The 15,915-nt window shown below is 49.8% G+C and overlaps 1 protein-coding gene across 3 annotated transcripts in view; it reads right to left on the bottom strand.

The window, feature by feature from the left end:
* Positions 1–15,915, bottom strand: part of HNF1B (HNF1 homeobox B) — a 52,023-nt gene that overhangs the window by 5,563 nt on the left and 30,545 nt on the right. For 2 of the 3 annotated variants that reach the window (XM_035027360.1, XM_035027361.1), the window contains exons 5-8: positions 15,383–15,543; positions 9,960–10,092; positions 6,126–6,320; positions 3,639–3,757 (exon numbers count right to left, since the gene is read on the bottom strand). In XM_035027360.1, the coding sequence (XP_034883251.1) occupies positions 3,639–3,757; positions 6,126–6,320; positions 9,960–10,092; positions 15,383–15,543 (608 nt within the window). Of the gene's footprint in view, positions 1–3,638; positions 3,758–6,125; positions 6,321–9,959; positions 10,096–15,382; positions 15,544–15,915 lie in introns of all 3 variants that reach the window. The other variant, XM_035027358.1, reaches the window with a different exon arrangement.

Genomic DNA, 15,915 nt, shown 5'->3' with positions numbered 1-15,915 from the left:
GAAAACACTGGGATCGGACATAAGTTCAAATCCTGGCTTGAACCTTATGCCTACATAACCTTGGGTCATTTTTTCTGAGTGCTGAAAAAGGGACAGGAGAAGGTGAGCGTGGTAGAATGAATCTGGAGCGAGTCCAGCTCCAGATTTATCATCTGTGTGAATTTGGCCGGATCCCTCCCCACTTCTGAACCTCAGTGTTTTGCTCTGTAAGTTGGGCATTAAAAATATCTACCTTGCAGAATGGGAAGGAGGGTTAGCCGGGAAAAGTAAGAATGGCAAAGCACCTGGAGTGTTGTTATGCAAACGGGAAGCACTCAAAAATGCTAGTCTGAATGCATTCATTCATTCATTCATTCATTCATTCATTCATTCATTCATATTTACTGAACGTCTACTATAGGCCAGGCATTTGGCTAAGCACAAAGGGTTCTGGTGCTCTGAGAGGCCCCTGCATGATTTGCTTTTTTTCCTGGGAGTCCGGGAGTCCTGGGAGTCCAGGGAGGAGAGCACATGTGTGAGTCAGCATAAAAATGGGAAGCAGGTCTCCGGAGCCCAGGCCCAAGAGGGGGGATGTGCTTGAGAGATAGTCCTAATCCTGAGAAATTTTATTGACAGAACCTCCTCTGACCCCATGTGGACCAAGCAATGAGTTAAATTTTGAAGGAGTCAACAGAAGGTATCTCCCAAAGGATCACAGATGGAAAGGAGTGAGAGGCAGGGAGTTAGCACATGGAGTACCTCACCATGTCCCAGCCACTCTCTCAGGCCCTGGGAATAACCTGTGAGATGGGGGTAGGATTTTCCCCAGGAGAAATGCAGAAATGGTCCCGCAGGGTGAATTAACCGCCCAAGGTCACATGGGGCAAGGCTGCTGGGAATAACCTGTGAGATGGGGGTAGGATTTTCCCCAGGAGAAATGCAGAAATGGTCCCGCAGGGTGAATTAACCGCCCAAGGTCACATGGGGCAAGGCTGCCGGCTTTTCCTAGCACTCCGTGCTGCCTCTCAAGGAGTGATGTCCAGGACGCTTGGCTTGGAGCCTCTGTGCACACTAATGGCCCCATTCCACGCACACAACAGCCTACGGAAGAGTCGGAGAAGCCCCCCCTTGGGGTGTTCAGCTGTTGAGCCCAGCCATTCCCCCAACATGTATGACCAAAGAATCCTCCTTTCCTCACACCATGCGCCCCCGGTTCCCAGCAACAGTCTTGCAACTCATTTTGGAAAACAATACTTTAGAACAAAGAGAAAACAGAATTGCCACCAGATCTCTTTCAGAATTCATTTCTGACCCTTTGCCTGGGGAACAAAGTTGGTACAAATTTTCTCCACCTTGGATCTTTCTGTCGGGAGGCAGCACCTTTACCCTGGACTTCATTGTGCTTTCCCATTCCTCTTCTCCTTCAGTCTGGAGGAAGAAAGTTGCCTGATGGGGACACCTACGTGGGCTGAATTTTATGCTTGTTCCTGACCGCTGAGACCTCAAAAGCAGCAAACGCTGTGGGTGTTTTAGAGATGGAGATCGGAAGGCAAGTACTGTTGAAGTGGAAGGAGGGCAGGATTTAGAGTCAAAGCCCAGAGTCTGAAGGTCCAGCTCTAGAACTGACCACCTGTGAGACCTTGGGCAGGTCACTCTCCCTCTCTGAGCCTCAGTTCATTCCTTTGTACCAAGGAATACTTGGTACATTCCTTATACCAGGCAATAAAAAGAAAATGATGAGATCATGTTCACGAGAAGTAGAAACCTGAAGGGCTCCGTGAATAGTTTGATCCTAAATGTAATCATCCTTCTCATCATCCCAGAAATGAGTGTACCACGAGACTCCTGAACCGCCCAGGGACTTAGGGACAACTTCACGGTGGTTCTGGAGGGCTGTTCATGCAGCTTCAAGGTCGGCTGGCCACTCTGTCCAGCGGAGGGGAGAAGCCATTTGGGGGCCAGTGCCGTGTCTCAGAGAGCACCTCGGAGTATTTTGATTAAGAGACCATTTCCTGAATTCAGAGGGCTTGTTTCAACAAGCAAGCATCAAAGTCAACTTGGGAAAGACAGGAATAATTAATCAGAGCCCTGTCTAGGGCTGACCAAGCGGCAGATGGATTGATAAACCTTTCAAAGGGGAAGGTATTCCCAAGCAGGGCCGCTGCGCCTGGCTGCCCCCCTGATTGAGATTTGTGAGCACAGATAAATGTTTTCCCTGCTCACTACAAAGAGTGGGAAATCGCACGGGAGTCGAAGGGCAGGGCAACGGGGGGGGTGTCCTTTCATCTTCCATTGGGTGAGAGAAGAGTGGCAGAGCAGGTCCCACACACCTTTTCCTCTCCCCCCAACTCCAGAGCCCAGCTGCCTAGGCCATGTGCGTGCGTGTGTGCGTGCGTGCGTGTGTTCACGAGCGCACACGCACACACCCAAGACGTGCCAGGCACTTAATCTCCATGACCTCATCGAATCCCCAGAACAAGTCCATGCTATGACTCTCATTTTAAAGGTGAAGAAATGAGGGCTCGGGGAGGTCAAGGTCACCAAACAAGGGGCAAAACCAGGAGTAGAACCCACCTGCTCTATAATATGGCAGGACCAGGAGGAGATGTGGGCAAAGGGAAGAGCAGAGAACCCAAGCCCATGAAAGAACCTGCTTGGTAGCACATGGCAGTGAAAGAGGTGTGAGTTGCAGGACTCGGATGGAAAAAAGACCATCAACAAGACCAAACCCCGCTGAGAGCCTCTGACACGAAGTTCAAGGTTGTCGCCTACTTATCTAGTAATCAATAGAGGCCGGACAGTTCCCACACCGCACAGACCCCAGCTCCTAAAAGGTCCTATTGTATTATTCTGGAAGTGTCCTGCGTGTTCAGACTCTTGTCCCGTTTCCTAACTCTTTGTGTCCCGTGACAGTCCAGCTGTCCAAGCTGTAGTGACAAGCCTTGTCTTTGGTTGGCTTTACTGCTCCATCAGCTCTACCTGGAGGTGGGAACTAGCCATCCACTGAGAGAGTGACAAAGCCTCTGGATTTCCCGCTTGTAGTGCACTGGGAAGTCAATTCTGAGTTTCTTGATAAAACAACAAGTAGACGCAGGCCCCTGTAAGGCCCGACTGTCTACTGGGGAATCTCCATGGGTTGGGAGAATTGGGTCATTCTCTGGAATTTACAGTGTTCTGGGTCCCGCATGGGTCCTGGACGGGGGAGTCAGCCTCAGGACCCTGACTCTCTACTCTTTTTCCATTGATTGATTTGTGGAGAACCCTCAGGGATCCCTCTTGCAAAGCGTGAAATGCTACAGAGGGTGTGACTTTTCCGAGTCGCCCTTGGAAACACCTTTTCCATGCACCACTGTTCAATCCACTGGGAAATACTCAGTCTCAATACCTAAAGACTCTGTGTAATCCAGGCTCCAGTGGTTTATCAAGCCCTGGTCATCTAGTGCTTCTGTTGGGATAGCTGGGGGAGCAGGACGTCCTTTTGGCCTGTGGCCCATCTTCCTTGCCCTCTGACCTTGGGGATTCATTTAGCAAGTAACCAGGGGCCTGGGAAGGACCAGGCTCAGTCCGCAGGGCACTGTCACCCTTTCTGCGCATCAACAGCCTGGGTCGTTGCCCCCGCCCCCCCTCGTTGCCCCCGCCCCCCCTCCTGCTGGCATTACCTGTTTACTGGAAGACATGTTGGTAAGCGTACTGATGCTGCTTGTATCTGTGACCACCATCGCAGATGGAAACCGGGAGGTGTGGGAATACTGGGGGGGTTCCTGCTTGTGTGTGTACACTGGAGAGACAGAGTGGAGACACGGTCAAGGCGCAGATCACACAGGCGTCAGCACAGCTACAGACCCCCCATCCCACACCATAGCTCCCGCGTCCCCAGGCAGAGAAAAGCGGGGCAGCGCTGGCGATGTTTTGGAAGGCGGTGTGACACGGTAAAAAGAACGGCCACGCGTTCGAATTCTGGCTCCTCGATTAAGTTACGTAACCTCAATTTCCTCATCTGTAAAATGGGGATGATAGCTGTTGTAGGATCAGAAAACATCATGTGTAAAGTACTTTGTATCAAATAGACAAACAGCTTTGCACAGTGTCTTGTCGATAGGAATGGACAGCACTTCTGTTCTCCTGACTTTCAATTAAATGTTAGATGCCTACGCATCAACAAATGGCCCTTACGCATACGTGGTGCATCGGATATTTTAAGTCCAAAAAAGTTCTAAGTAGCTGGCAAACACAAACAAGCTGGCCAGCACAAGCTTATCATATCTGCCATGACTCAAGAGCCAGGTCTTAGGCAGGCAATTATAAACTGATTAATAATTATAATTAGACATGGGTATAATTCATTGTGTAATTCTGGGTTGTTCCAATTTGTGCTAAAATGACGTCATAGGTCATACTATGCCATCACAGAAAGTTGAAGGATGATAGACAAGGGGAGACTAGATGCAAATAAAACCTTCAGGGACATGTGACTCATTTTCCAGTTTTTCCAGTACTTGTTCGCTAAGTCTAGAACCTTTTGACTCATGTGATTTATCCATTAGATTCATATAAATTCGACCAACTAACAGAAGCATGTGGATATTTGGCCACGAGGGAAGGAGCAGCCAATTCTATCTACCACAGCATCCCCTAGTAGGGGACGGGGTCATGGTCACTGCCTGCCACCCCAGCTTGTCCCTCCTGTGGAGGGAGGCTGGTTGTTGTCTGGTCCTGGGGCCCCCAGCTGGGGCTCAGCAGTCCACAGGTCATCACTGGGGACCACTCTCTGACAATCCCACCTGGGCCTGGCGAGGGGCAGGGACAAGTGGGGGCATATTATCGGGTCCAGAATGGAAGGAAAGTGCGTACATGTGGTCCCAGACTCTGCTACAGGTTATGGCAGATTTTTCCAGAAGCCACAAAAAAATGTGATTGGAATGTGAGATGGTGCTTAGAAACCAGCTCTGCAGGCCTGAGGTGGGGAGAGCGCCCCGAGGAGAGAAGAAGGCTGAACTTGGCTGCTTTTCCTCAGACGCACAGCTCTGTCAGGCAGCCAGGGGAGAAACAAAAATCCTCTTCCCCATTCCTGCCTCCTATTAAACAGTCCCTTAATAAATCATCACCTGCATTTCTGTAACTCTTATGTTTACCAAACACAGTTCATACCTATTCTTATTTCATCTCCATAATCACTCTACACTATTTATCTCATCTCCATAATCATTCTACATTCCATTTTATGGATGAGGAAATTGAGGCTCAGAGTGGCTAAGTAACTTTACCAATGGCTACACAGCTGGTAAGCCTCAGAGCCAGGATTTAAATCCTAGGTTTGTCTGACTCCAAGACGAACACTATTCCAGAGACTTCTCTGGTGTTCCTGTGGGACCCTGCCTGCTGTGATTTCTCCCCAAACTTGTAGGCCAGGGGCTGTATCCTGATCTGGCCAGAGGGCTGGCTGGGGGCCTGGGGCTCAGGATGGAGGGCAGAGATACAGTGGCTGGAGTGGGTGGGAACTAACTGGTTGAAAGACAGGCCTTAAGAGTAGGTGGAGAAATAGGATATGAGAAATAGCCTGGGGGCGGGGGGAGCGCAGAAGCACTACTGTTCCTTATCCAAGATGGCACGCAAGTGGTATTTTCCACCTCTGTCCGTGGTTCTCGATTAGAGATGTTTGGGGTGTGTCAATTGGACAGCATGGGGATTCTAGAAGATTCTTCAACTTCAGGGAATGCAAATTGCATGCCCACTCTTGTCGTTTGGTAACGGTGGCTTGGAATTTTAGATTGAAAGGGCTAAGTTGAGGCTCATGGGGAAAAGGCGCTGTGGCCGCCTGGTGGGATTGTCCATGGGTGCCACCCCTGCACTCTATCTCCAGCCCCCCTTTGCGCGTAGGCCTCCACTGTCCTCTTCAAACCTTCCCCCAGAAGTCACGGAGGTAGAGGGTAGGTCTAGGAAAGGCAGAGACCACACAGCACAGACCACACAAGGGTTATGCTGAGAAATTGTCTGGGTTGATAACAGGTAGGCAAAAGTGACCCGATCAGTACACTTCCTAGCAAGTACAGATCCAGAGAGGGCAATGCGGGCTACTTAGGGCCCTTGGTGGCGCCCATCCCCACTCCCACCCCCCACACTCCTACCCCCGACGCCTGCGTCCTTACTGTGCGAGTTCTGCAGCTGAGTCACGGCTGCCATGAAGGGCTGCTGGGGCATGTGGCTGCCGGGGCTCTGCTGCATGAGGGGCTGCTGGTGAGGGCTGTGCAGCTGCTGGGAGAACTGGACAGGCTGCAGGGCTGCCAGGCTGCCGGCCACACTGTTGATGACGGGGACACTCTGTGCTTGGGAAGTGTTGAGGCCTGTGGGAGCAAGAGGGAAAGATCAGAGGTGGCTGCGGGGATAGGGAGAGGTGAGTGCCCGGGAACAGTCATTAACTGAGCCCCTGCTATGTGCCAGGCACAGTGGGGCCTTGCATGAGAGATTGCCTGGGAAATGGTTTTATGGATCCATTCTACAGACAAAGAAACTGAGGCTTGGAGAGATGGACTTGCTCACATTCCACAGTGGGTTGTGGTTGGAAAAGGGCTTACACAGATCCGAGGCCTGAGAACCATCCTCCCAAACTTGGCTCCCCTGAGGTTGCCAGGACCCTGGGAAGGTGGCCTCTAACGAGCCTACTCCCTCCAGACCTGACTCCAAGAGAGGCCTGCCTGGGTGCCCTGAGGGCAGCTAAAGGCCCTCACTCTAAGGCACAGATTATGGCCCAGACCTGTCTGTCCAGCAGAGGGCAGGAGTGTTCAGGAACTCACATTTTGATACAAAAACAAACCCCCCCCCCCAAACCCCAAACAAACAAAACACAACAACAACCTGCACCATCCCAGGAGTACAAAGACCCTCATTTAGCGAACTGGTGCAAAGACCCTGGGGAGGTCAGATGCTTATTCTCTTGACCGTAGCAGAGAGGGGAGAAAAACACCAGACCTCAACCAGTCTCTGAAGAAGACATGTCTTATCTGGCGGCACAGGGCTTGTGGCACAAAAGGTCCAGGTACTGGGAAGAGGAAGTCGTAAGTAAAAGGTTGGCAGTTTATAGGGGCTCTTGCCATCTTTCTGTTCTGGAGGTGTGAGGCCTCTGGGGTCCTGTTCTGCGTCCACATCCTGAGGCCTCTTCAGAACAGGGGCCAGCGCTGCAGAGACTGGGTTCCCCTCCCCAACTCCATGTGCTCCCTGGGCGGGAATCTGGGGGAGACAGCCAAGCCAGGGTGGGAGTGGGGGTGAGAGGATCAGGGGCAAGACACCCCGACCTCTTTCCTGGAGCTGCCAATGTTCCTTTGACCCTGCCTTCTGTGAAACTGGGGGCAGGATGGAATGAAGAAGAAATCCAGAAAAAGGTCTCTTTCAGGCAAGCATGGAAGGGACACCCAGAGAGACTTCCCTGAAATGGAGAAGGTTCCAGAAGCAGGTTTGTGGGAAGTCCTCCGTGGAGATAGCACGAAGACCTCAGCTGTTGCTTACTCAGGGCTTTAGCTGATATGGTTATCAGAAACCTAAAAGGTGAGACCCCTGAGCCGAAGTGAAGGGAGAATAAGCCCCCTCCTGGCTCTTCTGGGGCAGGGGAATGGGGCCGGGTCCTCTGATGCCATTCAGACCAGCACTATCTCCCATTCCCCAGGGGCTCAGCTCCCCAAGCCCGAGTCTCACCTGATACCCTGATATCCCATTTCCCTCTCCCACCTTCCACTGGGGTCTCCTGGGAGGCCCCATGGACTTGCTGTTTTCCCAGGAGCCTATTACTCTGCTCTTTTGGGAAATCTCTTCCCAGAAGCGCCAATTACCCTGTTGAGAGTGGATGACATTTGAGGGCACAATTCTGAAACCTGCCTGGGCTTTAGAATCATCTGGGGGAGCTCTTCAAGAAATATACATTCCTCCGCCTCACCCAAGACTTAATGAGTCGGAACCTTCAGAGGTGAGGCCCAGGAATCTTATTTTCAACACAGTCTGTGATCCTGCTGTGCCTCAATTCCAGGACCGAGAGCCACTGATGTCATTCTAGCTCCCACGGAGTGTGACTCGTGGCCTTTTCCCCTGTTTTCTGGGCACTGGCTACTGCCCGAGAAGCATGCTGTCCATCCAGCGGACGAATAGGGAATGAGGGCTTGGCAGGGCCAAGTGCTTTGCTATCACGGTCTGCCTGAGGCAGGACCCTCAGACTCAACGGGACAGGAGTTGGCCACACAGGAGGATGCCTGCAAGCAACTCTGTAGCCTGACACTCCACCGGCTAGGACCGCGCGTCTCGGCCAAGTTTTCTGGTGATCCTCACCATTCTTCATGCCCCGCCCACCCCACTCCAAGCACACACATGCACATGCACCATGAACACCCTTCCAAGGGCAATGTACACTCTGGTGCTGCCCACCTGCAGTAGGAGGTTAAGGATATAGCAAGAAGCTGGAGAAGTATGGGAGGAAGAAATCAGGAGGAGCAAAATTGAAAAAAATACGGAACAGCTTCCGGGAAAATTTTAGTTGAGAGAGTGCCTAAGAAAATATAAGAAGTGTGTGTGAGTCGGCCAAAGCTTGATGTGGGAAGAAAGAAGGTTAGGTGGGATGGTTTGTGTATCTTTTTGGTTGTGGAAATGAAGAGGTGACATAGTTTACCCATGGGTCTTTTAACCAAATCTTCTAGAAGGCAAGCAAGCTGGTTTTAGGTATCCTATCTCAATCTCAAACCCTGGTGTTAGTATGGTTACCATATTCCTGTGAAAAGGCAGTACGTTTGAAATAATTTTTTATTTCGTGAGTCCTCTAAAAGCTTCTCTAGTCCCGTTTCTCTCTGCAAAAAAACAAAACAACTGCAGAGTACATCAATTTCCGAGCAGTTCAAGATATGCTCAGTAAAGCTCTGTGCTCTCATGGGCCTAGCCCTGTTTTGCCCTCCAAGAGCGCATAAGGCATTCTCCTCAGAAGTGATCTGAGTTGCCACCTTGGCTAGAGCTGACTTAGAGAGAAGAGGGAAAGAGGAAAAGGCAGGAACAAAATAAAGAGGTGGTGGGTGTGGGCACTCGATACAGGGAGGCCACAAGGACAAGGGGGCGATATTAGGTGGAGAGAAAGATGAGCAATGTGCCATCCTCAGATCTCTCCCGAGCCTTCTCGGGAAGTCTTCCCAGTGTCACACAGTGATGACTTGGCCTGAGCTGTCATGAGGAAGCTGAAAACACACTGAATACTCATCAACATGAGAATTCTGAGAGCGGCCTCCACAGATGCGGTCCCCGTCAGCCTTCCCGTGGCCTGAACTGGCCCATCTGTGAGGGGCTACAGGCTCGCCGTGGAACAAGAGCCTCCTAGAGCTGGAAGGACGGGGTCCATCCCCCGTCTTCAGGCATGTTTCTCCTTAAAGACTCAGAGATGCTACAACAGTTTCCCTCGGAGTTCTCACTGTACTTTCACCACTGGCCAAAGAGGTGTCCTATGACCACACCAAATTCCCTGTTTAGAAGGAAGCCCATCACTGCTCCATCTTGGCCAACACAAAGAAACATCAGCACAACTTCCTGGAACATCTACCACATCCTTAGGGGTAGAAATGAACACGAGACAAAAGTGTAAGCTATGATATTACACATACTCACGCTTTATAGATTTACAAGCATGTCTCTCTGCACTGTCATTTGATCACCTCAGCAACCCATTTTACAGATGAGGAAACTGAACCTCATTAAGGTTAATGATTTGCCCCAGGATGCTCGGCTGGTGAGCCATGACCAAGATTCGACGTGACTCCATTGTCTTCTCTTTCTTTAGGCTAAACAGTCCAAATATTGTTGAGGAGAGAGATAAGGAACTAAACATAAGTGGAATCAAATCTACAAGAGGCGGGTGAGTTTGAAGGGGGCCTTCTATAAACCTTTTTTAAAATCAGGTTGACTTACTGCCCACCCTTCTTCTCCCTGCCCCCCTAGGTTTTGTGACCAAGAACGGAGCTTACTTTGTGCAATGGCCATGACTCCAGAGAGGGGGGTCATGATGAGGTTTTGAGATTGCTGGGGATTATGGTGGGACAGGCTGTGGATATTCGTCAGGGTGCTGACAGGGGGCAAACCACCTCCGGAGACGGAGATCTGCTGGAGAGAAAAAACAAGAGCAACGTGAGTGCAACCGGGACTGCAATGAGCGGTGTCCAAAATGACATGGCTCAGCAATTCCTCTGCACAGCTAATTCACTCATCCATCCATCCATCCATCCATTCGCTCAACAATAATTATGAAGCATCCACTGAGGCGCAGGCACTGTTCTAGGTGCTGAAGATTGAGAAGCAAAATATACAACAATCCCTTCCCTTATGGTGCTTCCATCTGTTGACCGTCTTTGAGTTACCTGCCTGCCTTAGGGATTCTTCTGCTCCTGGGTATTGTGGGACTGTCCCTTGCTCAGTTTGGAAATATCCTCTGTTCTGCTCCATGCCTTCTCTCTTCCTGGTGCTAAAGATATGTGATTGCTAAAAATAATGACTGAAGTCTAACCTAGTGAGAGCAGATTAGGGACTAGGCAGAAGGGCAGGAAAGCTCTCACCGATACAGGCCCCACTAAGTACCACTCATACGTTAACCAACAAACCTCACTGTGGTTCCGTGAGGCAGACGCTTCATGGTAGATCTGTATCAGGTAGATATGGTATCAGCTAGATACATCCACCGTTTCACTGATGGAAAAACCGAGGCTCAGAGTAGATATGTATATTGCCTAAGATCCAATAACCCAGCAAGTGGTATATCTGGTATTTAAACCCAGGTCTGCCTGACTCTGGAAGTCAAATTCTTACCTTTTATAGAGGACCTTTCCCCACTCCTGCAATTATTACTAAGGGTTGGGGGGGAGATCCGCCATCATTGGGCTTCTCTACCTTTTCCCAATCTCCACTATGCATTAAAGATGTTTGTTGTTTTGGTCAAGGAGCTGATATCATAATGACAAAGATACTAAATGATAAGCCCTGGACCCCAAGGCTTGTCTTTTACAAGCATGTCTCTCTGCACTGTCATTTGATCACCTCAGCCACCCATTTTACAGATGAGGAAACTTGCACCATTATATTTTAATGGCAGATGAGTAAGAGAAAGCTACTGGTTTTAATGAGTTTATTACACACAGGGCCACTTTGCATCTTTTCATTGGGGGAATCAAATCCTTTTATTTATTCCTAATAGTGTCTTTTCCTTATTGATTTTCTTCAGCACACATGCTGACAGGGTCTCTTCCCTGCTAGCACTAACATGTGCGTACGTCTCACTGCCTTGCTTAGACCTTTCGAAACAGTATTGAACAATAACAGCTGTCACAGATGTGCTTGCTTTGATTCTGATGTTTTCAGAACTGCTTCCAATGGTTCCCCATTAATTATAAGGAGCTATCAGTTTTACACATACACACACGCACGTGCTTTTTTTGGTGACAAAGTAGTTTACTATTTATAGTGTTAAAATCATTTCTAAAATTATTATTAAGAAAACATGTCTCGGGCGCCTGGCTGGCTCAGTCAGTGGAGCATGTGACTCTTGATCTTGGGGTTCTAAGTTCGAGCCCCACATCGGGTATAGAGTTTACTTAAAAATAAAATCTTAGAAAGAAAGAGAGAGAGAGAGGTGGGGGAGGAAGAAGGAAGAGAGATGTCTCCTGTCATTCTGAACTACTCCAGACATTCTTGATGGTATCAGGACCACTCAGAGGTACTTTAGGATTAGGATACATACATTATGTCTGAGTAGGCCAGGTGCCTTCTTCTAGAGCTTGTCAAATGATGGGCCTCACACTAGCACCCAGGTAAGACACTATCTCCTGCCCTGACCTTCTGGTCAACCCCATAGCTTCCAAGGTTAATTTGAAAAAGAAAGAAAGAAAAAAACCAAACAGGTTTGTTTGTGTTTTTAAAATGGGCATCAAGAAATCAGTTGGGGGGGGTGTCACATGACCAAGAAGGAATTCTGACCACATCAAACAAGAGAGAACCAGCCTGTTCGCTGGACTTGTTTTTCAAAATGTCAGAGTCATTAAAAAAAAAAAGAAAGAAAGAAAGAAAAGAAATCAGTAACCTGCCTTCAGACTTCCTTTGGGTAATGTAGTCCCTTTGGAGAAAGTCAATGAAGTGACGGCAATCTCTGCCGTTTCAGTGCTTGATTTTCATGGTGAAAGAGAAATGCAGATGCCAACCATAAAAACAACTTCAAGGTACACGGCTTTAGAGTTTGTGAAGTGCTTCCACTGACTGTCCTCAACAGATACTGACACAAGTGGGGAGGGCGTTCTCACCACTGCCCCTACGGTAGTTACCAGTTAAGAGACTGATCCTCCCGAGAGTGGACAGACCAGCCCTATGTCACTTGACTAGTGAGTGAGGAAGCCAGAATTCACACTCGGTTTTGCTGAGAGTTCAAATCCCTTCCACCTGCTACTTTTGCGTAACCTTGGTCAAGTTCCTTCCACTCTAAAATGCAACCAGTATTTTCTACTTGCCTCCAGGACTGAAGGAAGCCAGGGGCTGCCAAGGACACCAGTCATGACTCTTACATGGTAACTCACTGCGTTTGCATTACGTGAATGGGGCCATTTGCAGTACTTTCCCTCATGCTAAGTGCTTCATGCCTACAGCCTACGAGGTTGGTGTTACTATCCCCACACTGTGGGCATGGAGATGGAAGTTGAGAGAAGTTAAGAAATGTGCTCAAGAAGTAGTGTTGGTGTTCAAAGCAGGCCATCTGCCTCTAAGGCCTGAGCTCTTCCCTGTTAGGCCATACTGCTTTGATACTGTGAAAGTATCCAGGATGTGCTTTTTAATTTTTATTGTTATTATTTTTTATTAAGTAAACTCTATATGCCCAATGTGGGGTTTGAACTCATGACCCCGAGATTAAGAGCCACATGCTCTACTGACTGAGCCAGCCAGGAGCCCCAGTATGTATTTTTTTTTTTTTTAAGATTTTATTTATTTCCTTGAGAGCAAGCGAGCATGAGCGGAGTGGGGGGAAGAAGCGGAGGGAGAGGGGTAAGCAGACTCTGCGCTGAGCACAGAGCCCGACACGGGGCTTGATCCCACGATCCCAAGATCATGACTTGAGCCAAAACCAAGAATCGGACACTCAACCAACTGAGCCCCCCAGGAGCCCCCCAGTATGTGTAACCCTAAAGCTGGCCAGCTTTTTGTCTATGCACTCAGGTACGGGAGGGGGACAGACAGTGCAAAGGAAAACTCACATGGATCAGCAATATTTCCAAAACTAATCCCTGGGGGAAGATTTTGAATTCACATCCTACTGAACACATCACTCCTTGCCCAGGGCTTACCCAAAGAACTGCAGCGCTACAAGTCATCCTCATACCAACCCCACGACGCAGGCATTATTCTCCCCCATTTTACAGATGAGGAAGCTGAAGTTAAGCAACATCGATCCTATTGCTGATAAACAACAGAGTCCAAGACATGGACACATGGGCTTTCTTGCCTGCATTATTTTTAACCATATTCCACTCTTGCCTTGGTAGACCACAATCTGTGATGGACCTGTTATATATTAACAGAAAACAGATTCTTGCATGTGGGCAACCAGTAATAGTGACATAACATACGAGCCAAGGTGTTGGAGACTAGTAAAAAGCCGGTCCCTGCAAACAAGCTTCCAGGTGTTTGCTAACGTTGAGGTGTGCTCTCTTGGTCAATCATCAATCCAATAATATACTACCCAAGAGGGCACTGCTGAGCGGAACAGGAAGCAAAAAGTGAGTCTGCAGACTGCCTTTGGAGGAGCTGTGGCTTGGGGTGAGGCTGCCTGCCTCTTAGGAGAAAGAGCAGGAGGGTCCAAACCCCAAGGACCTTCAAGCGAGAGGAGCAGAGACTTGGAGGGTTTCGTGGACTAAATCAAGACCTCTTCCATGAGACCCCCTTCTCCAGAGCAGCGCGGGCGATCCTTACCCCTAACCTATTTGGGTCTCAAAGTGACTCATAAGGACTTGCCTATGCCTCTCACAAGGTAGCCGCACAAACTGTTCTTCATGAAGAAGCAGCTTACGGGATGAGGGGAGGGCAAGGGGGCTACCAAATGCCTCCCCCAGGAGTGCCTTTTCATTTTCCTTTGCACAGACGGCTACCTCTGTTAGCAGTCTGCACAGACCATGACCCAGGCTAGCACTCCCCTTGGAAACTACACGCTGTTTTCTCCTCCAGGGAGCTGGGGACTCAATCACCTGTGACTTACCATTCCTGTGTTGCCTACACAGCGGGCACACGTCAAGGTCTGAGATGGCATCTGCTCCCTGTCCCCGTCCCCCGCTCGGGCCCCCACCTGCCTCTGGGTCAGACACCTCGAGGGAATGTGTGCAGCTCCACCTTGAGCGTCAAGCCAGGAACCTGTGGCTCCTCCCCCACTGAAACCCAGAGCAGGACCCAAAGAATCGGGTTTTCCATTTCCTACCCTTAATGGTGTTGTAATGCCTGTCTCTCACCGGCGGCGCTCCCCTGCCCTTGTGTGGCTAGAGAATTAGAGCCTTGAAAATTCAATGAGTCTATCCCTCACCAAGTGTGCTAAACTTACATCTGGGTGTGGGCTGTGGGTATGACCACGGAAAACGTCACTCAAAGAGAGGAACACGGATATTCTTGACCATCTGACGCTGTGCTGAGCGCATCTGTTCCCCCAACAACCGTATTGTTATTACCCGCATTTTATAGTTGAGAGAAGGAGACCTAGAGTAGTTCAGTAACCCGCCCAAGGCTACACAGCTATTAAGTGCTGGAGCTGGGATCTGAACCCTGGTCCCTGGAACTTCAAAGTCGGTGTCTCTCACTCGTGGGGCAAGCATCGCCCCGCCCCACCTGCCCTTTTTTCCGGTGCTCTTCCCTGATGTGCCATCGGATGTCCCAGCTCAAGAAGCCTCTCTCCACCCCCCTGCTACCCCTAAATCCTGTTTCTCTCCTGGCCGGCAGCACCAGGGGGTGGTGAAGAGAAAGAGGGGGTTTGTTTCAAAGTGAAGCCCTCTCTGAGGTGAAAAGACTGGCTTTGGAGGCCTTGGTGGTGGTGGGGGGGTGGGTATGAATGAACATTTTATCAACACACATGTCATTGGCGGCCCCAAAACAAACAGTGTCCCACCCGGCTTGCTCCTTTATGAGGCATTCAATCAATAAAACGAGAGCAGAACTCTGTCAGATTTATTGGCCAGGTTCAAACTGAACACCTCTTCCACCCGCCAAAGGCTGGGTCACTGGTCCTACCTTTCCGTTCCAACTCTGGACAGCCCCCATTTTCCCCGACGACCGGGCTACAATGGCTCATTGTTTGAGGCAGGCCTTGTGAGAAGTTGTGTTTGTTTTGCCTCTTATCTTATCAGCTCCAGAGCTACAATGGCCCAGGTGTACTCACCATTTTACCATCAGGTGAGAGGAGACTGTGGCCAGGGTCCAGACTGGCTGGAGAGACTTGCTGTAAAACAGACTGGCTGGTTGCCATGGCATTGTTGCTATGGTGGCTGATTGTTGAGGCGGAAGTGACCTCACTGTTCCCCGGCTGGCTGTAGCGGACGCCTGCAAAACAAGACAGACCCAACAGCAGCCGTGAGGGACCCCAGGGCCTTGGAACACGGAGTCGGCTGCCCTGGTTCGCAAGGGTGGCCGCCAAGAATGTCCAGTTGGTGCCTTCTCCTCCCCTGTCCGCCCACAGGAAACGCTGGCCTAGGGGAAAGGTGGTGCGGGCTCGACTTCAAATTCCAGAACGTAAGCTCCTTGAGGGCAGGGCATTTTTGTCCGTTTTGTTTTGTTCATGGCGGTATCCCTAGTGTCTTGGCACTTGGTAACCACTCAATATGTATCTGTCAGAGGAAAGAAGGAAAGAATGAATGGAAGGAAGGAAGAAGGAAGGAAGGAAGGAAGGAAGGAAGGAAGGAAGGAAGGAAGGAA

The sequence above is a fragment of the Mirounga leonina genome, unplaced genomic scaffold (assembly GCF_011800145.1).
Source record: "Mirounga leonina isolate KUSES-001 unplaced genomic scaffold, KU_Mleo_1.0 Mir_200, whole genome shotgun sequence".
NCBI lineage: Eukaryota > Metazoa > Chordata > Mammalia > Carnivora > Phocidae > Mirounga > Mirounga leonina.
The sequence above is the reverse complement of the archived record's forward strand: the minus strand, read 5'-3'. Positions and strand labels throughout refer to the sequence as shown.